General features: G+C 43.4%; 1 protein-coding gene across 1 annotated transcript; it reads left to right on the top strand.

Moving 5' to 3' along the window:
- Positions 1 to 22: 22 nt before the first annotated feature.
- LOC112845388 (ribonuclease inhibitor-like) lies at positions 23 to 19,173 on the top strand (the record flags this gene model as incomplete). Its single annotated transcript, XM_025904801.1, has 6 exons — positions 23 to 177; positions 11,664 to 11,867; positions 15,479 to 15,652; positions 18,016 to 18,192; positions 18,424 to 18,597; positions 18,973 to 19,173. Coding segments are annotated over 6 exons (894 nt in total), but the record flags the coding sequence as incomplete, so codon positions are not given.
- Between the last annotated feature and the right edge of the window lie 3,112 nt (positions 19,174 to 22,285).

Consider the following 22,285-nt stretch of genomic DNA (forward strand, 5'->3'; position numbering starts at 1 on the left):
CAGATTGATGGGCTGTGGTTTGTCAGAGATCAGCTGTGGTTATCTGGCAGCAGTGCTGAAGTCCAACCCCTCCCATCTGAGAGAGCTGGACCTGAGCTACAACAACCTGCAGGGTTCAGGAGTGAAGCATCTGTGTGGTTTCCTGGAGAGTCCAGGATGTAAACTTGAAACTCTGAGGTCAGTCAGCATGTTTTAGTTATGCTGAGATGAATATGATGTGAAAGTTGTGCTGACACTAAACTGCAGACATCAGGCTGATATTATACTGATCCACACTCAGGATCTTCATGGTAAAGTCTGTTTTCTTCTTCTCTGGTTTAGTCCATTGAATAGAATAGAAAAATCCTTTAATTGTCCCACAAGGGGAAATTTGGTTGTAACAGCAGCCAGAAAGACACGTATACAAACAAACAGTACACAGGACACAGAACAGAAACATACACAGTTTGTCTTACATATATACATCCAGGACAATGGTTACTATAAACAGAGTACTGTACAGTTATTAAGTTAAATAAAATGAACTACAAATAAGAGGCAAACCCAGGTTGTACTGCAAATCGGTTGATTTACTTTGGGATGATTACCAATGATCATCCCACAGATGTAATATTATCTACAGCTACTTTTAGTACCATTGATGTTAAGGTAGACTCTTTTTCTCCAATTGATCTTTCTGAGTTAACTTCAGTAATTACTTCCTTCAAACCATCAACGTGTCTTTTAGACCCCATTCCTACAAAACTGCTCAAAGAAGTCCTGCCATTAATTAATGCTTCAATCTTAAATATGATCAACCTATCTCTAATAATCAGCTATGTACCACAGGCCTTCAAGGTGGCTGTAGTTAAACCTTTACTCAAAAAGCCATCTCTAGACCCAGCTGTGTTAGCTAATTATAGGCCAATCTCCAACCTTCCTTTTATATCAAAAATCCTCGAAAGAGTAGTTGTCAAACAGCTAACAGATCATCTGCAGAGGAATGGCTTATTTGAAGGGTTTCAGTCAGGTTTCAGAGCTCATCACAGCACAGAAACAGCTTTAGTGAAGGTTACAAATGATCTTCTTATGGCCTCTGACAGTGGACTCATCTCTGTGCTTGTCCTGCTAGACCTTAGTGCTGCGTTCGATACTGTTGATCATAATATCCTATTACAGCGATTAGAACATGCTGTAGGTATTAAAGGTACTGCGCTGCAGTGGTTTGTATCATATCTATCTAATAGACTCCAATTTGTACATGTAAATGGAGAGTCGTCTTCACACACTAAGGTTAATTATGGTGTTCCACAGGGTTCAGTGCTAGGACCAATTCTATTTACATTATACATGCTTCCCCTAGGCAGCATCATTAGAAGACATAGCATACATTTTCACTGCTATGCAGATGACACCCAGCTCTATCTATCCATGAAGCCAGGTAACACACACCAATTAGTTAAACTGCAGGAATGTCTTAAAGACATAAAGACCTGGATGGCCGCTAACTTGATGAGTCCTTCTTAAAGAAAAATCACACACGTAATTATACAAAAAATATTAAAAAGTACGTTTTTGAGGACTCATCAAGTGGAAATGACAAGATGGTGCCTGTGTTTGGCTTCGTCACCTGTGCTGCTAGTACAGCTCGCTGGTATAGTTTTATACTGGCCACTATTGTCGCTTGCAATATTATTTTTACTGTTTTGTGTCTTGATTTTGTCTCTTCCACCAATATTTATGATCGGCGCACGCTGTTGTATATTAAAGACTCAATGGAGAGCTACTTTGACAGCTGGGACAGTTACAGGAAAATTTTTCCTCCACCTTTTGTCTGTTCCTCACCTGAGTGCACGGTACCATACATATCGGTGGGATTCAACACGAAGAAAAGAAGGAGGGGAACCAGGGCCGGTCTTAAAGTGCGACTGAGAAGGTACCGAAGATTAGTTTCTTGGATGTGGGATGATTCCCGGTGCCTACGACCAATTCAGCTACTGTCACCTGGTGCCGACGCTACACTTCAAGTCCAAGCCCGGAATCAATGGTCTGACGGCCCCATGCTCACCTTGCATCTGTCGTCTGACCGCCGTTTTGATGGCAGAGGTGATGTACTACCATGGATACTAGCTTCAGTTAGCCCTGAAGTCACCGCCCGGCGTAACAGGTGTAGAGGTGTGCACAGGTGTTTAATTCGAGTGCCACTGCAGTCAGCTGTTGAGTGCACCAACCAAAGGGAACATCGATCAGGTTTGCCTTGCTCAACACTCGCTCAATCACAAACAAATCATTTATTTTAAACAATCTTTTTATGGAAGAATCTTTCAACTTCATGTGTTTAACTGAGACATGGCAACAAAACATGGATTGTATATATCTGAAGGAAATTTGTCCGACTGGCTGCTCCGTCACCGGAACTCCACGCCTTTTGGGACGTGGTGGAGGACTCGCTGTTGTGCACCGGGACAGATTCACATGCAGACTGATGAATTCGGATTCCTTCACTTCATTTGAGCTGCAGATGATCAAGGTTGGCTCTTTGCAAACCTTTTATTGTATTTTAATCTACCGACCCCCTGGACCTGCCGGAGTCTTTCTAGCTGAATTTAACGACCTCCTTGCATCCATTATTAAATAGGAAAAGGTCACTTTTCACTAGTGTGTTTGATTCCATTGGCCCCTGTATTGTGGAAATGATAAATATTTCTCTTCATACTGGCTCAGTTCCCAGCTTCTTTAAACAAGCTATTGTTGAGCCAATATTAAAGAAACCTCAGCTGGATCCATCTCTTCCTAACAGTTATAGGCCAATATCCAAATTGCCTTTTATAGCGAAGATTTTAGAAAAAGTAGTAGTAGAACAACTTAACTATTTCCTGGATAAAAATGCTGTTATGGAAACTTTCCAGTCTGGTTTTCGTAAATTGCATTCCACTGAAACGGCCTTACTTACAGTATCTAGTGATATCTTGATGGCAGCAGTGCTTGTCCTTTTAGATCTCAGCTCTGCTTTTGATACTGTAGACCACAGTTTCAATATAAACAGACTCAAGAACTTGTTTGGGATTACTGGTGTTGTTTTAAAATGGTTTATGTCATATTTGTCTGAGAGATCTTTTACTGTTTGCATGAATCATGTGATGTCAGACTTAACAGTTTTACCGTGTGGGGTACCTCAGGGATCTGTCCTGGGTCCAATTCTACTTTATATATTCCCCCTAGGCCATCCATCCATCCATCCATTCGCTTCCGCTTATCCTTTTCAGGGTCGCGGGGGGCGCTGGAGCCTATCCCAGCTGTCATAGGGCGAGAGGCGGGGTACGCCCTGGACAGGTCGCCAGTCTGTCGCAGGGCTAACACACAGGGACAGACAACCATTCGCACTCACATTCACTCGCACATTTACACCTAGTGGCAATTTGGATTATCCAATTAACCTATCCCCACAAGCTGCATGTCTTTGGACGGTGGGAGGAAGCCGGAGTACCCGGAGGGAACCCACGCAAACACGGGGAGAACATGCAAACTCCACACAGAAAGACCCCGGCCTGATGGTGGAATTGAACTCAGGACCTTCTTGCTGTGCGGCAACAGTGCTAACCACCGTGCCACCGTGCTGCCCCTTGGCCAAATTATTAAATTAAAAATATCTCCTATCATCTCTGTGCTGATGACATTCAACTGTACTGTTCCTTCAGGATTTCTGAGTTTTATAAATTGTCTAATTTAAGTAATTGCCTGACAGAAATCAACCAGTGGTTGAATGACAATTTTCTCCAACTAAACTCTGATAAAACAGAAACTCTAATTATTGCTCCAGACCATATAGTCTCAGAAATTAGGCAGCATATCAGCTTCTTAGACCCTTCTGTTAAATCGAGCCTCAGAAACCTCGGTGCCATGTTTGACAGCTCGATGTCGCTCGAGCAGTATTCTAAGCAGCTGGTCCAAAACTGTTTTTATCATTTACGGAATATTTCTAAACTGAGACTAATGGTGTCAAAACCTGAACTTGAGATGATTATTCATGCTTGTATTTCCTCTTGTTTAGACTACTGTAATGGCCTTTTTACTTGTTTTAACAAATCAGCCTTAAATCGTCTTCAGGCTGTGCAGAATGCTGCAGCACGACTCTTAACAGGCACCAAGAGAAGATGGCATATTACTCCAGTTTTAGCCTCCCTTCACTGGTTGCCTGTAAGTTTTAGGTTTCATTTTAAAATTTTAGGTCTAACCTTCAGGGCCCTTCATGGTCAAGCTCCCCAATATTTATCTGACCTTCTGAAACCACATTCATCTTCTTGAGCTTTAAGGTCATTAGATCAGAGACTGCTGGTGGTACAGCGCACTCATTTTAAAACCCGTGGTGATCGGGCCGTTCAGTCAGTGGCACCACAGTTGTGGAATTCTCTTCCACTATCTCTACGCTGCACGGACTCCATTGATTCTTCTAAAAAAAACAGCTGAAGACATTTTTATTTAGAAAAGCATTTTATTAAGTTCCTCTTATGTTGCTTTTATTGTTTTACGTTGTTTTATATTTTCATTTCTTCTGTTGTAAAGCACTTTGTGATTTTTTTTTTATCTGTGAAAACTGCTATATAAATAAATTTTACTTACTTACTTACTAACTTCCTGCTTCTTAATTCAGATCAAACTGAGGTTATTGTACTCGGCCCTGAAAATCTTAGAAATATGGTATCTAAGCAGATTCTTACTCTGGATGGCATTACCTTGGCCTCCAGTAACACTGTGAGGAACCTTGGAGTCATTTTTGACCAGGACATGTCCTTCAACGCACATATTAAACAAATATGTAAGACTGATTTCTTCCATTTGTGCAACATCTCTAAAGTTAGAAATATCCTGTCTCAGAGTGACGCTGAAAAACTAGTTCATGCATTTATTACTTCCAGGCTGGACTACTGCTATTCGTTATTATCAGGATGTCCTAAAAACTCCCTGAAAAGCCTTCAGTTAATCCAAAATGCTGCAGCAAGAGTCCTGACAGGGACTAGAAAGAGAGAGCAGATTTCTCCTGTAATGGCTTCCCTTCATTGGCTTCCTGTTAAATCCAGAATTCAAAATCCTGCTCCTCACATACAAGGTCTTAAATAATCAGGCCCCATCTTATCTTAATGACCTTGTAGTACCATATCACCCTATTAGAGCACTTCGCTCTCGCTCTGCAGGCCTACTTGTTGTTCCTAGAGTATTTAAAAGTAGAATGGGAGGCAGAGCCTTCAGTTTTCAGGCCCCTCTTCTGTGGAACCAGCTTCAGGAGACAGATTCAGGAGACAGACACTATCTCTACTTTCAAGATTAGGCTTAAAACTTTCCTTTTTGCTAAAGCATATAGTTAGGGCTGGACCAGGTGACCCTGAATCCTCCCTTAGTTATGCTGCAATAGACGTAGGCTGCCGGGGATTCCCATGATGCATTGAGTTTTTCCTTTCCAGACACCTTTCTCACTCACTATATGTTAATAAACCTCTGTGCATTGAATCATACCTGTTATTAATCTCTGTCTCTCTTCCACAGCATGTCTTTATCCTGTCTTCCTTCTCTCACCCCAACCAATCACAGCAGATGGCCCCGCCCCTCCCTGAGCCTGGTTCTGCCGGAGGTTTCTTCCTGTTAAAAGGGAGTTTTTCCTTCCCACTGTCGCCAAAGTGCTTGCTCATAGGGGATCATATGATTGTTGGGCTTTTCTCTGTATCTACTGTACAATATAAAGCGCCTTGACGCGACTTTTGTTGTGATTTGGCGCTATATAAATAAAATTGAATTGAATTGAATTAAATTATTGCAGTTACAGTGCTGATGTAAACATCTATGATTGTTAGGAGCAGTTCTTTTTTTTTTTTTCTTTTTTTTAACCTGTCCCGTTTGGTTCTTTTGCCATCAGAATTATTGTCTAAAGGCGAAGAAAGATGCCCAACGGATTTACTTTACCAAATGGACCATCCCAGCCTTGCCGTAATGGTCCATTTGATTCACCTTTTATTGTTTATTTTATTTTCACTTGCTGAATACGGGACAGACTTGACTGGGGGAAGGAAAGGGGAGAAAAAAAGAGGGAAAGAAAAACAGCTGAGAAGAGGGACGGGGAAAAAGGGCAAAAAACCAAAAACCAACAGAATAAGCAGACAAAAAATACATATATCGATCACCTGGATCACCGGTTGAGAAAGAAAGAAGAAAGCAAGCAGAAGAAGACGAGAGTAATAAACAAGATCACAATGATCTATGGGAATATGACAGTAAATACTAAATATTAAACATTATTGTGCAGCACGTAAGATCGACAGCGCACAGTGTGCTTTGAGGTAAGAGCCAAAAAGGGTGTAGTTTGTGTGTGATCACCTGTGTGTACACCTGTGAGCATGGACGCGCTTGTTTTTTTTAAAAGGTTCCTTCATGTAATGATCTGCTAGAGGGTGTGGGGGGCCACTGCCCCGTCCTCCAGGGCATGACGCAGGTATGGAGGAGATCAAAACTCCAGACGTCCAGAGGCCCCCAGAACACAAGAGACCAAGGAAGACCAACAGAGGGGCAGCTGCGCCACTATCCCAGAAAGAGCTGAGGAGTCCCAGATGAGGGGTCACTCAGCAGCCGCGGAGCAGAAGCCAGGGGGGTTGCAGTGACGTGCCCGTGAGCTCCGCCGGCAGCCAGCTGTGCCTGAGTGACCGAGCCCCAGGCCGAGAGGCCGAGGGCACCCCACCCCCGAAGTGGCCTGAGCGAACCCCAGGCTCCGATAAGCAGCCGCCAAGGAGTGAGCCGGTGTGTACCTGGGCGCCCATCCCCGGACACAGAGAACCACCAACGCACCGATGTCTGAGGGCGTCTGCCACCGGCAGGGGAAGTGGTGGGGGAGATAGGCCTCCAAACCTTGGAGGGCCTGAGATGTCCCCAGAGAGGTGGCGTCTGATACCCAACCTGACATATAGACACAGACATACAGGCACACACAGATACAAACATCCATTCCCACCCTCATGCTCTCATAAGCAATTATTCCACACTCAACCAACGTGGAGACAGACATAAAGAGACGCTGTACACACAATCACTCTCCCCAAGCGTACTCTAAGAACCGGGTCTGGGTACCCTTGCCCCTGGAGGGGGAAACTGCACCCAGACCCAGGTGGTGTTACCCTTTTCCCTGCGGTGGGGAGAAGCAGACCGCCCCGACTCCGCAGCAGCAGGGAGGCCCCACATTCCAGACCCCAGTCGGACGGCCAACTCCTCCTTCTAGCCCCCCTGCTCCAGCAGGCCGCAGAGAATGGGGGTGTGTGAAGACTCCAAACCTCCCTCCACCCGCTCATATGTAGTGTTGATGTATGTGTGTTCTAAGGTGCATTTAAAACCCAGGAGGGCATGGAGCTACCTGCCAGAGCAGCAGGTAAGCGCATAGCCTGTTAGGAGCAGTTCTGATTGTACAGTCTGACAGCTGCATGGAGGAAGGACCTGCGGAAACGCTCCTTCATGCATCTAGGATGCAGCAGTCTGTCAGTGAAGCAGCTCTGCAGTTCAGCAACATTTACATGCATGGGGTGGGAGACTCTGTCCATCAGAGATGTTATTTTGGCCAGAGTCCTTCTGTCTCCCACCACCTGCACTGGGTCCAGGGTGCATCTCAGAACAGAGCTGGTCTTCCTGACGAGTTTATCCAACCTCTTCCTCTCAGCTGCCGATAAACCGCTGCTCCAACATACCACACTGTAAAAAATGACAGATGCCACCACAGAGTCATAGAAGGTCTTTAAAAGCGCTCCCTGGACTCCAAATGACCTCAGCCGCCTCAGCAGGTAGAGTCTGCTCTGACCCTTCCTGTAAAGAGCATCAGTGTTGTGGCTCCAGTCCAGTTTATTATTCAGGTGAACACCCAGGTACCTATAAGAGTCCACTATCTCAATGTCCACTCCCTGGATGTTCACCGGTGTCAGTGTGGTGGGTCTGCGTCTCTGGAAGTCCACCACCAACTCCTTGGTTTTCCCGGCGTTGATCAGCAGGTGGTTCTGCTGGCACCAGTCTACAAAGTCCAGAGTCCACTGTCTGTACTCTGAGTCGTCCTCACCTGTGATGAGGCCGACTATGGCAGAGTCGTCAGAGAACTTCTGTAGGTGGCAGCCATGCCCGGTGGGCCGCTGGCAATTTTTTGTTTTTATGGGCCGATGGATTTTTTTTCTTTTTTTAGGAAGGGTGTATATATAATGAAAGGTGTTGGATTGGCCAATTGGTCATGATCGACTCTGGGCTGGACCAATTACAGCCGAGGAGGCCGGATGCACCCTCCCCCTTGTTTAGCAATCTTATAGACGAACTAAAGAAAATGGAGAACAAAAAAAGGAAAGGAGGTGTTTATGAAAATATCACTAACTCTGTCATTTATTGATTTTAATATTAATTAATGATCATGTCTCACCTCTAGTGTTCTTGGTCTTAATTTAAGGTTTTTCCTATAGCGATTGACAGATCACGTGACTTTCGCGCATTGCATGCCGGGAACTCGAGGCAAAACAATCCAAGTACCGCATCAAATGCAAGCATTTGCAGCACCGCAAAACATTCATTCTCCGGTTCCAATACCTTCTTGGTTTTTCTTTGCCGCACAAAAAAGGAATGTACAAAACTAAGGAGAACAATGCCGGACCGTACAAAGACAGACTCGATGAAAAGGCAAAGAAAAGATACGAGGAAAAAATCAAAGGAGTGAAAGGGTCAGACCCTTACAAGCACACAGAGTGGACAAAAGACGTTAGCGTGCTGCCCAACTTTCACCACGCTCAGATTTATAATTATACGGTTCTTGGAGTGAGTGCATACACTCATGAAGTTTTTAGTAACTTCAGGTCACTGCAACAAGCCCAGGTACAGTTTACCAACGGATGGGTACAGGACCTTGAAATGCACCATGTAGAACGACCATCGTACAAACAAAGGTAAGTTTACCAGTCTCACAAATCGTCGTCATAAATACACATTCGTTAACCGTTTATTAATAGGACCTTTGAGCTCAACGGTAATTAATTAGTAGTGGAAATAATTTCTGGTGACAATAATATTATATGCTGTAATCGCACTGGACAATTAGTGATACAAAACAACTGTTTTATCCTGTGAATAAAAGTATATGTTTTTGTCAATGTACCATGGTAATAACAGAAGCGAAACGCAATATTGTGTCAGGACAATTCACTATTTATGCACATTAAACAAAGGAGCATAGCGCAACAATTTCTGTTCAGCGCCACATTTGCTTGTAACCTATATCACCAATTATGTTATGAAAAATGACGTATTAACTACTACAAAACACTGACTTTTGTGGGAATGCTTGGAGCAGACTAACATGTGAGCTGGAGTGTTCTGAGACGTTATATTTGGTATATCCAGACCATCCGTCGGCTTTTACTTCGGAAACATGGCTTAAACAATTTCTCTTCAACGACCTAATCCGATAAAAAAAAAAAAAAAAACGATCTCTTTACCCTTCGGCTTCCCGTGGCTGTCATGCGACCGGCTATTGCAGTTAATAATACAACAGCTTCTTGCCATTTTTGGGGTTTCTTTTTATCGCTGTGTAACTGAGTTCAATTGAAAGCCTGCGTGCGCTAGTACCTCTTGCCTCAAGTTCCCAGAATCCTTTGCGGTTTTACCCCTGAATGACGTCACATTTTCAATCTCTATCCTGGTGGGCCGGTCTCTAGTCAAAATGCCCGGGCCGATCTTTTGTCCCAGTCCAGCCCTGGTGGCAGCGTGGGGAGTTGATGGAGAAGTCTGCAGTGTAGAGGGTGAAGAGGAACGATGGCAGCACAGTTCCCTGTGGGGCCCCCGTACTGCAGACCAGCATATCAGAGACACAGCCCTGTGACCTCACATACTGTGGACGTTCTGTGAGGTAGTCCAGTATCCACTGGGACAAGTGGTGGTCCACTCCCAATAGCTCCAGCTTGTCCCTCAGAAGTCGTGGCTGGATGGTGTTAAAAGCAATGGAGAAATCAAAGAACATGATCCTCACAGTGCTTCCAGGCTTCTCCAGGTAAGTCAGAGCTCGGTGCAGGAGGTAGATGATGGCGTCCTCCACCCCGATGCCAGGCTGGTAAGCAAACTGCAGTGGATCCAATGAAGACCTCACCAGGGGGCGCAGATGGTTTAGAACCAAACTCTCGAGGGTCTTCATCAGATGAGATGTCAGGGCTACCTGTAGCTGCTGAGGTCCGTGGGATGGGAGGTCTTTGGTACCGGTACCACACAAGATGTCTTCCACAGCTGTGGAACTTTCTCCAGTGACAGGCTCAGGTTGAACAGACAACCTAGGATGCCACACAGTTCATCTGCGCAGCATCTCAGGAGCCTGGAGCTGATGCCATCTGGACCTGCAGCCTTCCGCACCTTGATCTTGCTAAGCTCATTCCTCACTTGAAGTGCTGAGATGGAGAGAGGGGATTTCGGGGGAGGGGTGTGTATGTTGGAGTCCACAGAAGCCGGGGGTGGGTGTGATGACTGGGAGCTGGGAGGTGTGAAGATGAGGGAGATTGCAGCAGGGGGACAATGCTGGGGGAGGGATGGGTGGTTGATCAAACCTATTAAAATATTTATTTGGGTCATTCACCCAGCCCAAGTCTCCAGCAGCCTGGGGTCAAAGGTCACAGCACACAGCAGACAGTCAGAAATATTCTAACTCTGATCATTTATCAGTTGTGACACTGTGAGACTTGATCAGAGGTGTGATCATCACAGCAGAGGCCTTTGTGTCAAAGTCACTGAGGATCAAACAGAAACACATGAAGCAGATTTTCCTCTTCTGGCTTTTTATAGCAGATAACCTTCAAAATATTCTGCAGTCAATCCAAAACTGAAGCAAACCACGAATCAACATGTGAACATGAGCTGATGCTGCTGAAGTGAAGCAAAGTTACAGAGGTTTGATTTAGAGATGGACCGATCCGATATACTTTATTTGGTCCATCCTGACCTAAATTACTGGATCGGATATCAGGAAGGAAAAAAAATGTAACTTGATCCATTAACTATCACCAAAGCACCTCACAAACTTGTGACATGGTGTAAGCAGGTAGTGACCTCACCACGTGGGAGCAGTACGCGTCACATGATAGAGCAGCTGTGGTGTGCCAGATGTTGGCAGTGTGGAGTTACTTCACACTGAAAGCATCTGGAGCTTTGCTACGTGCTGCCAAAGCGGCCTCTCTGAGCAAGCTGTCCCAGAGACTTAAAGCAAGTCTGTAAGTTTATCTGTGAATGTTGGTAAAGGATCCCTACGTTAAGCTTAACAGCTGATAATATGGAGCTCAGACGTCTGTGTGCTGTCATTGATAAGTCAGACCGTACGATGGACAGACTTATGTTTGACTTTGAAACAAACTGTGTTGTTAAACAGTTTCATTGTTCGAAAAATCAAAACAAGGAAAAACACGACTTTTTCAAGTCTTTGTCCTGTTTTTATGAGAAATGTTCGACTTTAATGTGAAACATTCAGAGTTTTTTCTCTTGTTGTGTTTGTTTGAAGCTGCTTCCTGTTGGCTTCAGCTGTTTGGAGTTTCCATTTTCTAAACTTCTACATTCTGAATCTTCTTCAGCTCTGAACAGATGATGAAACACTGAATGATTTCAAGCTCACACTTTGTCTAATAAACTTACATCTTTCATTCTTTATACAGATTGATGGACTGTGGTTTGTCAGAGATCAGCTGTGATTATCTGGCAGCAGCGCTGAAGTCCAACCCCTCCCATCTGAGAGCACTGGACCTGAGTAGTGGCTACTCCATGTGTTCCACTAAGAAGAACAACAAGCTGCAGGGTTCAGGAGTGAAGCATCTGTGTGGTTTCCTGGAGAATCCAGGATGTAAACTTGAAACTCTGAGGTCAGTCAGCATGTTTTAGTTGTGCTGAGATGAATAGGATGTGAAAGTTGTGCTGACACTAAACTGCAGACATCAGGCTGATATTATACTGATCCACACTGAGGATCTTCATGGTAAAGTCTGTTTTCTTCTTCTCTGGTTTAGTCCATTGACTGTAGCAGAACAAGTAATCTGATTTCACATTTTTTCACATTTCAAACCTTGAAGGAAGAAGAAAAATCCTCCACTGGATAGTTCACTGTGAAAGTCTCCAACTCTTCATTCCACCTTAAAGTCTGTGTGACACTGAAATCCAAAGCAAAATGTCCGTTTGCTTTACAGACAGCAGTCCAACACAAACATACACACATCATCCAAAACACAGTCCAACATCCAAATCTCCTCCACTGCCAGCATGAAGGAGGAACACTCTGACATTCAGGGTTAGAATGAGTTTCATGAAGCAGACTGTGAAGATCAAAGCTGCATTAGAAGCTTACATGAATGAATGAGTGGACAGAAGTGGACAGAGATCATCTGAAGCACTTCAAAGGCTTTAAATCAGCACATTTCTCTTTATTCTTTATCAACTCTGTTAGTTTCTCTCAGTTTTCTGTGGAATGAAGCTAACAGCAGGCTAATAAGATGCTGACCAATAGGTTTCTATTAAAGGTTGTAATTTGTATATGAAAAAGTGCTTTGGCTCAGCAGGGATCAGCTTACAGGTAGAATACAGCTGCTGGATGGGATTAGCATGTCATAGCTATCTACCAAACTGCTAACTGGGGAATTTCAGGCCATCTATGGATCATTTTTGCTAACTGTTTATTCAGCTTAGGCTCACAGGGCTGCAGCCTGTGCCCTAGCTGTCATAGGGCAAGAGGCGTGGTCCACCTGCACAGGTGAGCAGTCCATCACAGGGCCAACAGAGAGAGACAGAGAAGCACTCTCTCACATCCACACCTACCGCCAATTTAGAAGCACCAATGAACCTAAGCAGCATTTCATTGGACTGTGGGAGAACATCCAACCTCCAAAGAAAGGCCCAGCTGACCAACAAGCTTCAACCTACAACCTTCTTGCTTTAAGGCACTAGTGCTAACCACTTTTCCCCATTTCAGCCCAAATCCTGCATCTTCCTGTTTCTGACTCCAGGCCAGCTCCACTAACACTTTCTCATCAGACACTGCCACCTAGTGGAGGAAGTCTTGGTTCCATTTGAAGCTTCAGATTACAGTTAGTTCCTTTACAAAGAGGTGGAGGTGGTGGGGCCACAGCACCATCATCACTGAGTGCCATAGGACACTTAACCTTTGTTTCCATATGCTGGGAACTTCCTGTTGTTCCAAGGAGGACTGGAAAATGTGTGAAAATCTCCCAGTCAGTTCCTCACAGCACACTTCAATCATTTCCCTCCCACAGCATCAGGACCAGGGCTTTTTCTCTCTTTGGTCCCACTAAGAGATTTCCACACAAACACCTCATCAGTGGGACTCTCAGAGCTACCAGCCCTTTGCTACAATCACAAAGCTCTTCATTGAAATCAATGATATCAAAGCTGGAATCAAATAAGTCCAAGTCTTCTGCTGATTCAGCATCACATTCATCTTTGCTCCTTGTTCTGCATCCCAACCATGGAGTTCATTCCTTTCCAAGCCAGCCTTGAGTGTCCTTTATTCAGCTCATCCTCTGCTTTACTTTTACACCTGATTTTAGCTGCTTTATCTCTCTTTCAACAAGTTTCTGTGCCTCAATCTTTTTCTTCTCTCCCTCATAACAAGACAGCTTCTTCTGCCTGGGAACACGTTTGAGTGATTTACTAATCCAGGGCTGCTTATTGGAGAAAATATTTCCTGTTTTCAAAGTAATCCCCATTTTTCCCCGAAAGAAATGTCAGTAGAAATCGATGATCTAAGTGAGAACATGAGCCTTTAAAAAGTCCCAGTGGGTGCAGTCAAAGCAGTCCCTCAGTTCCAGTATAGAGTCTTTGGTCCAGACTGGAACAACTGTGTGCCCAGTTTGAGCTCTCTTCAGTCCTGTGATCTGACAGACCCAGAGGGGCCATCACATCACATTTACAAGCTCCCCTAATGGAACCACAACACATCTCCAATACTTAGCCTGTCTTGTTGGTAGTGGTGCAACGGATGAAAAATCTCACGGTTCGGATCGGATCGCGGTTTTAAAGTCACGGATCGGATCAATTTTCGGATCAGCAAAAATAGAAAAAAAGACAAAAATTCGACTCGTCATTTACTTATTTAAGTATTTTTTGTCTATTAAAAAAACATTCAACTGAAGACTCATTCCACGCACTTATATAAAAACAAATTAAGGTGCAATATGGGCATTATGGAACATTCTGGGCAGCCTCTGCATCCTCTGCACATGGCCATAAACAACCAGAGGAGTCTGTTCAGTGACAGGTTGCTTCTCCCAAAGTCAAGGACCAGCAGACTTAAAAAGTCCTTTGTCCCACACGCCATCAAACTGTTTAACTCCTCGCTGGAGGGGAAACGGGGACAGAGAAGGGGGGAACAAGTAACTGTAGTGCCTTTTCACTGTGCAATAGTTTTTGTTAATATCCAACGGTGTAATAGACTCACAATACTTGAAATGTGCCGTTCCCTTGTATTCTTATTCCTATTTATTCTATTTATCCCTTTTGTATTCTCTGTATTTATATATGTGTATATTTGGTATATTTCTGCTCACATTTTCCAACTTCTGTTGGTGCTGTGCTACTGGAAACTGAATTTCCTGGAGGAACCCACCCGAGGGATAAATAAAGTTTCATCTAATCTAATGTAACCTATAGGGCAGTGCAGGGCTTTGTATCTACCACTGCGCTGTGATATAACGAGCGGTCACCGTCACGTGGCTTTCCGTTGCCCTGGAGGTCCACCCATTTGTAGTTAGAGCAACAGAAGATGCCTGGGACAGTTCAGCCATAACTTTAAACTTTTCATGCTCATACATGCTTGGAACGATCTTGTCACTGAAGTGGACGCGCAACGAGATATCATAGCGAGGCTCAAGCACGTTCATCACAGTTTAAACCCCTTGTTTTGCACAACAGAAGACGGCCTCACGTCTGCAGCTAAACACCCCATTAGCTTTTGTAATAGCTTTAGCCCGGTCGGACTGGGCAGCAAAAGGCTGCTTAAATGCCGCAAACTCCTCTGCTCCGCTACTTGGACCGCTAGCGCTGACCATAACTACCGCTTGACAGACTGACCACGCGCACCATACGCATACTGTTTTTTTCTTTTTCGAATCTTCGGATCACGTGCGTACCAAACCGTGGAGTGGGATCGGTTCAGATTTCGGATCAACCGTGATCCGTTGCACCACTACTTGTTGGACCAACTGGAAGAAATGATTCAAGGACTTAGTCACAGAACAGAGATTCAAATCTCCAAAATCCAACTGGCTGCATCGGGCATATAGTCTGAAACTCTGCACAGTTTCCTGTTTGAAGCTGCTTCCTGTTGGCTTCAGCTGTTTGGAGTTTCCATTTTCTAAACTTCTACATTCTGAACCTTCTTCAGCTCTGAACAGATGATGAAACACTGAATGATTTCAAGCTCACACTTTGTCTAATAAACTTACATCTTTCATTCTTTATACAGATTGAGTGACTGTGGTTTGTCAGAGATCAGCTGTGATTATCTGGCAGCAGCACTGAAGTCCAACCCCTCCCATCTGAGAGAGCTGGACCTGAGCTACAACAAGTTGCAGGATTCAGGAGTGAAGCATCTGTGTGGTTTTCTCGAGAATCCAGGATGTAAACTTGAAACTCTGAGGTCAGTCAGCATGTTTTAGTTGTGCTGAGATGAATATTATGTGAAAGTTGTGCTGACACTAAACTGCAACATCAGGCTGATATGGATCAGACTGATCCACACTGAGGATCTTCATGGTAAAGTCTGTTTTCTTCTTCTCTGGTTTAGTCCATTGACTGTAGCAGAACAATGTTCACATTTCAAACCTTGAAGGAAGAAGAAAAGTCCTCCACTGGATAGTTCACTGTGAAAGTCTCCAACTCTTCATTCCACCTTAAAGTCTGTGTGACACTGAAATCCAAAGCAAAAAGTCCGTTTGCTTTACAGACAGCAGTCCAACACAAACATACACACATCATCCAAAACACAGTCCAACATCCAAATCTCCTCCACTGCCAGCATGAAGGAGGAACACTCTGACATTCAGGGTTAGAATGAGTTTCATGAAGCAGACTGTGAAGATCAAAGCTGCATTAAGCTTACATGAATGAATGAGTGGACAGAAGTGGACAGAGATCATCTGAAGCACTTCAAAGGCTTTAAATCAGCACATTTCTCTTTATTCTTTATCAACTCTGTTAGTTTCTCTCAGTTTTCTGTGGAATGAAGCTAACAGCAGGCTAATAAGATGCTGACCAATAGGTTTCTATTAAAGGTTGTAATTTGTATATGAAAAAGTGCTTTGGCTCAGCAGGGATCAGCTTACAGGTAGAATACAGCTGCTGGATGGGATTAGCATGTCATAGCTATCTACCAAACTGCTAACTGGGGAATTTCAGGCCATCTATGGATCATTTTTGCTAACTGTTTATTCAGCTTAGGCTCACAGGGCTGCAACCTGTGCCCTAGCTGTCATAGGGCAAGAGGCGTGGTCCACCTGCACAGGTGAGCAGTCCATCACAGGGCCAACAGAGAGAGACAGAGAAGCACTCTCTCACATCCACACCTACAGCCAATTTAGAAGCACCAATGAACCTAAGCAGCATTTCATTGGACTGTGGAAGAACATCCAACCTCCACAGAAAGGCCCAGCTGACCAACAAGCTTCAACCTACAACCTTCTTGCTTTAGGGCACTAGTGCTAACCACTTTTCCCCATTTCAGCCCAAATCCTGCATCTTCCTGTTTCTGACTCCAGGCCAGCTCCACTAACACTTTCTCATCAGACACTGCCACCTAGTGGAGGAAGTCTTAGTTCCATTTGAAGCTTCAGATTACAGTTAGTTCCTTTACAAAGAGGTGGAGGTGGTGGGGCCACAGCACCATCATCACTGAGTGCCATTAGACACTTAACTTTTGTTTCCATATGCTGGGAACTTCCTGTTGTTCCAAGGAGGACTGGAAAATGTGTGAAAATCTCCCAGTCAGTTCCTCACAGCACACTTCAATCATTTCCCTCCCACAGCATCAGGACCAGGGCTTTTTCTCTCTTTGATCCCACTAAGAGATTTCCACACAAACACCTCATCAGTGGGACTCTCAGAGCTACCAGCCCTTTGCTACAATCACAAAGCTCTTCATTGAAATCAATGATATCAAAGCTGGAATCAAATGAGTCCAAGTCTTCTGCTGATTCAGCATCACATTCATCTTTGCTCCTTGTTCTGCATCCCAACCATGGACTTCATTCCTTTCCAAGCCAGCCTTGAGTGTCCTTTATTCAGCTCATCCTCTGCTTTACTTTTACACCTGATTTTAGCTGCTTTATCTCTCTTTCAACAAGTTTCTGTGCCTCAATCTTTTTCTTCTCTCCCTCATAACAAGACAGCTTCTTCTGCCTGGGAACATGTTGGAGTGATTTACTAATCCAGGGCTGCTTATTGGAGAAAATACTTCTTGTTTTCAAAGTAATCCCCATTTCCCCCCGAAAGAAATGTAAGTAGAAATCGATGATCTAAGTGAGAACATGAGCCTTTAAAAAGTCCCAGTGGGTGCAGTCAAAGCAGTCCCTCAGTTCCAGTATAGAGTCTTTGGTCCAGACTGGAACAACTGTGTGCCCAGTTTGAGCTCTCTTCAGTCCTGTGATCTGACAGACCCAGAGGGGCCATCACATCACATTTAGAAGCTCCCCTAATGGAGCCACAACACATCTCCAATACTTAGCCTGTCTTGTTGGACCAACTGGAAGAAATGATTCAAGGACTTAGTCACAGAACAGAGATTAAAATCTCCAAAATCCAACTGGCTGCATCGGGCATATAGTCTGAAACTCTGCACAGTTTCCTGTTTGAAGCTGCTTCCTGTTGGCTTCAGCTGTTTGGAGTTTCCATTTTCTAAACTTCTACATTCTGAACCTTCTTCAGCTCTGAACAGATGATGAAACACTGAATGATTTCAAGCTCACACTTTGTCTAATAAACTTACATCTTTCATTCTTCATACAGATTGATGGACTGTGGTTTGTCAAAGATCAGCTGTGATTATCTGGCAGCAGCACTGAAGTCCAACCCTTCCCATCTGAGAGCGCTGGAGCTGAGCTTCAACGAGAAGCTGCAGGATTCAGGAGTGAAGCGTCTGTGTGGTTTGCTGGAGAGTCCAGGATGTAAACTTGAAACTCTGAGGTCAGTCAGCATGTTTTAGTTGTGCTGAGATGAATATGATGTGAAAGTTGTGCTGACACTAAACTGCAGACATCAGGCTGATATTATACTGATCCACACTGAGGATCTTCATGGTAAAGTCTGTTTTCTTCTTCTCTGGTTCATTTTTATTTTATTTTACATGATGAAACACTGAATGATTTCAAGCTCACACTTTGTCTAATAAACTTACATCTTTCATTCTTTATACAGTTTGACGGGCTGTGGTTTGTCAAAGGTCAGCTGTGATTATCTGGCAGCAGCGCTGAAGTCCAACCCCTCCCATCTGAGAGCGCTGGACCTGCAATTAAACAAGCTGAAGGATCCAAATGTGAAGCAGCTGTTTGATCTTCAGCAGAGTCCAGACTACAGACTGGAGTGGCTGGCGTAAGTAGAGTGATGGAGTGAGTGGGTGGTGCTGTCCGATGTTTGGTTGGAATTCCTCCAGTTAACAGCTGGAACCATCCATCTGGATTGTTGGGCTTGTTGTTGGGGTTTCTACAGAGCTCAGAGTGGACACACCAAGGTTCTTCTAATGAATGAAAGTCCAAACTCAAACTAGGAGGGAAAAACATTTTCATCAACTTCAATAAAAATCCAAAGATTAGAAAAAGTGAAGCAACAATGAGTCCTAGTACAGTCCCAGCACTGAAGTCCCTGCTGCTCTTTATACTGGATGTGCCGCATCACTGACTGACAGCTGATGAAGAGTCTCTGGAAACACTCGTTTATCTCCTCTGCTCTTCTTTCTTCTCTCTGCAGGTGGAGCTGATGATGTTAAACAGGACGGTGTGCGTGCTGAGAAAGGAGGAGCTGTGTCCTGATGATCCAGAGAGGTTGAAGCAGCAGCAGCTTGTGTGTAGAGACGCTCTGACTGGGCCATGTTACTGGGAGGTGGAGTGGAGAGCAGAGCTTCATTCAGCAGTGACTGACAGAGGAATGAAGTGCAGATGACTGTCAGTGCTGCAGAGTGAACTGCTCTGAGAACAGCTCTACTGTCAGACACAATGTAGAGTCCAGCATCATCCCTGTGTGTCCCTCTGGATCTGACAGAGGATCATCAGTGTATCTGGACTGCTCTGCTTCTGCTCTGTCCTTCTACAGTCTCTGCACAGTCTCTGTCTCACTCTGGCTTCAGACCCTCCTGGATCAAACTCACCTGGAAAGGGTTTCAAACATGGCTGAATATATTTGATATATACTGTAGATGTACTGTAGAGTGAGATACTGCAGTTTGTCACTTGTAAATACAGTCTGTGAGCAGCTATGAGCTGAAAGATCTTTCTAGAAACACAAAATGTTTTCACTCTTCTGTTGCTTTTTCATATATTTCCACAACATTAATATTGATCCCACCTGTCTCACCTGTTTCATGCTTTTATACATAATAACAGGACACGTGTGATCTGAGCGCTGTTGTGGTTGCTGTGCTGCACGTCTTCATTTACATAACAGAGACATCTAGTGGTTCAGAGGGAGAACTGCAGGAGCTGGATCTGTGTTTTAGCATGGAAAACTTGTTTATTCTTATCTTTTAGGCGCAGATACAAATATGACAAATATCACTGTAAGATACAAAAGGTCAAATCAATTAGCAGAGGGAACAGTGATTACACAGCAATGTAAGAATAGAAACATAATCATGAATATGGACGTGTATACAGATGGAAGCAAACAAACAGGATGTAACAATAAATTAAAGCCACAAAAAAAACAACAAAAAAAAAAAAACAAGGGGAGATAATTTGATCTCAGGAATCCAAATCAGATGATTTCAAGTATCAGAGTTTTTCTGGTTTGTTTTCTTGAAGTCATTAAGTGTGCCTATGCCAAGAGGCACACTTATTACTATTCGTCGGATTTATTATTATTATTATTATTCTTCAGTTTGTGTTGAACTGAACTGTGTTGAACTACCATAATAATTCTTAGGGTACTGAGTGCATGCTTAATTAGATTTATTTATTTTTTTAAACATACTGCTCCATTGCTATGTTTGACAGGCTGAAGTTGTCGGGTCACCTCCTAAATCGACCATCTTTTACAGGTGTTTTGTGCCAGAAATGGAGTGTCCACTGAAGACTGAAGATACTGAATCTCTACGCCGTGCCATTGATCCCTCTTGTGCCTTCATCTAGACAAGAGACATTAACTTAACCACTCTCACATGCTCTGTACCTACATCACCTTCCCTGACAGTCGTAGCTTGGCTCATCTGAGGGTGAAATTATAAGAATGTGTTATTTTACAAAGTGCTCTCTAGGGTTCCTAAATAAAATATGGCATTGAGGTCATTTCTTTTGAATTAATCCCTTCTTCTGAAATATAAGAACCTCTCCTGGTTTTAATGGCACTTTCTGTTCCTTACTTTCTGTTCCACTCCCAACCCCAAATAGATGCTGACACAGTAACATGGAAGAGGGAAAGAAGTTGGAAAGGACTACTATAAATAAACCTAAAAATGTAAAATAAGAACAATAATAATAATAAAGATAAAAGATGAAGTAACAAGTTTTTAGTTTTTTGTTTATTCCAAATGATCATCCAGATGTCTGTGACATGTGATGACAAACACCATAATGGAAGGCCTTTGTCATCACATACTTAAACTCATCATATATTTTTGCATATGCTGAACAGGCAGTCAGACATGCTGTAACTGTGAGGTAGAAAACTGCATGAACACCATACGGCAGGGGTCTCAAACTCCAGTCCTGCCCTCGAGGACTGGAGTTTGAGACCCCTGTCATACGGAATATGACAGGTGTGGTTGAACTGCATGAAGACTCTGAAGTTTCTCTTCTCTTCTGGCAGGACAGGAATGTGGCCTTGTCCTGTGAGTCACCGTAAGGATGTACTTAGAGTAGAACTGGACTGTCACCGGCCTCAGGCTCTTCACCTTTTCAAAGACAAAGCAGTCATTTAGATAAAATATTAGATATTGTTTACCTGTAAATGCACAAAGAGAATTTAGAAATGTAATTATTGTCAAGAGTGAACAAGCACTAATAGTGTAATCTACAGCTGTGGCCAAACGTTTAGAGAATGAGAAGTGTTGTTTGTTTATTTACAAAGTTTGCTGTTTCAGTGATAGTTGTATATCATATTATATCACTTTAAACAGGTGATCCAGTAATGCTGCACTAATGAATTAGACTAACTATTCACTTTAGCTAAAGTTATTAAATTAGCTAAAGAGTTGGGATGCTGTGTAAGACATAAATAAAGCTCAAATACAAAGGTTTGGACACTGTTTTGCATGTTTCCCTACTGTAGGGGTCTCTGCAAGCATACAGGGCTCTGACAGGGTACAAGATGACAACTTTGGAACTCTACTAGAAACAGTCGATCATATTTGTTTGTCAAAGCTGAAATCAGGGCAAACGACGCTAAATTAGCGTTTTTAGCTAGCAGCTACAATAAGCATAAAAGTTACTGTACGGTTATCATTTGTTAACATGACGTTTGTTCTTATACATGTAATACATTTATTACCAACCTGAGAGTTTATCCGCTGGTCATTCGACATGACGAATGACTTCTGAAGTCTTAATTCAGCTCAAGACCCTGTAGATTCCCATCAGTAACACTTTCAGTCCGCTAGTAAAGAGTAGTTCTATTAATCTGCGCTTGAACCGGAACCGGAAGTAAGTCCCAAAAAACTGAATTGTAGAACTGAAACTGAATGGTGAGAAGTGAAACTGAAATTATTCGAGAGCTGAATTTTTAAAGGATAAAATGCAGTTTCAAAGCAAATCAATTCATTTTCAAAATATAAAATTCAATTTCAATTTAGTGATGATCATTTTCAAACCATAAATTCAATTTCAAATTAGACTAATTCAAATTCAGTTTTAAAAAGCTTTTATTCAAGTTACAATTCAGATTCAAATTTAACTTATTCAAATTCAGTTTCTGATGGCACAGATTTCTGCCCATACATGATATTTGGTTGTTTAGGAAAAGGGGCTAGTTTTAGAAGTGATGGCAAGAGAAAGAAAGACAGCAGAAAAAGAGAGAGAGTGAGTTTTGAGGTGTGAGAGATTTGTGATGTTTAGCGTGTTTGTAGTGTGCA

Source organism: Oreochromis niloticus, unplaced genomic scaffold (assembly GCF_001858045.2).
Source record: "Oreochromis niloticus isolate F11D_XX unplaced genomic scaffold, O_niloticus_UMD_NMBU tig00007204_pilon, whole genome shotgun sequence".
Classification (NCBI taxonomy): Eukaryota; Metazoa; Chordata; class Actinopteri; order Cichliformes; family Cichlidae; genus Oreochromis; species Oreochromis niloticus.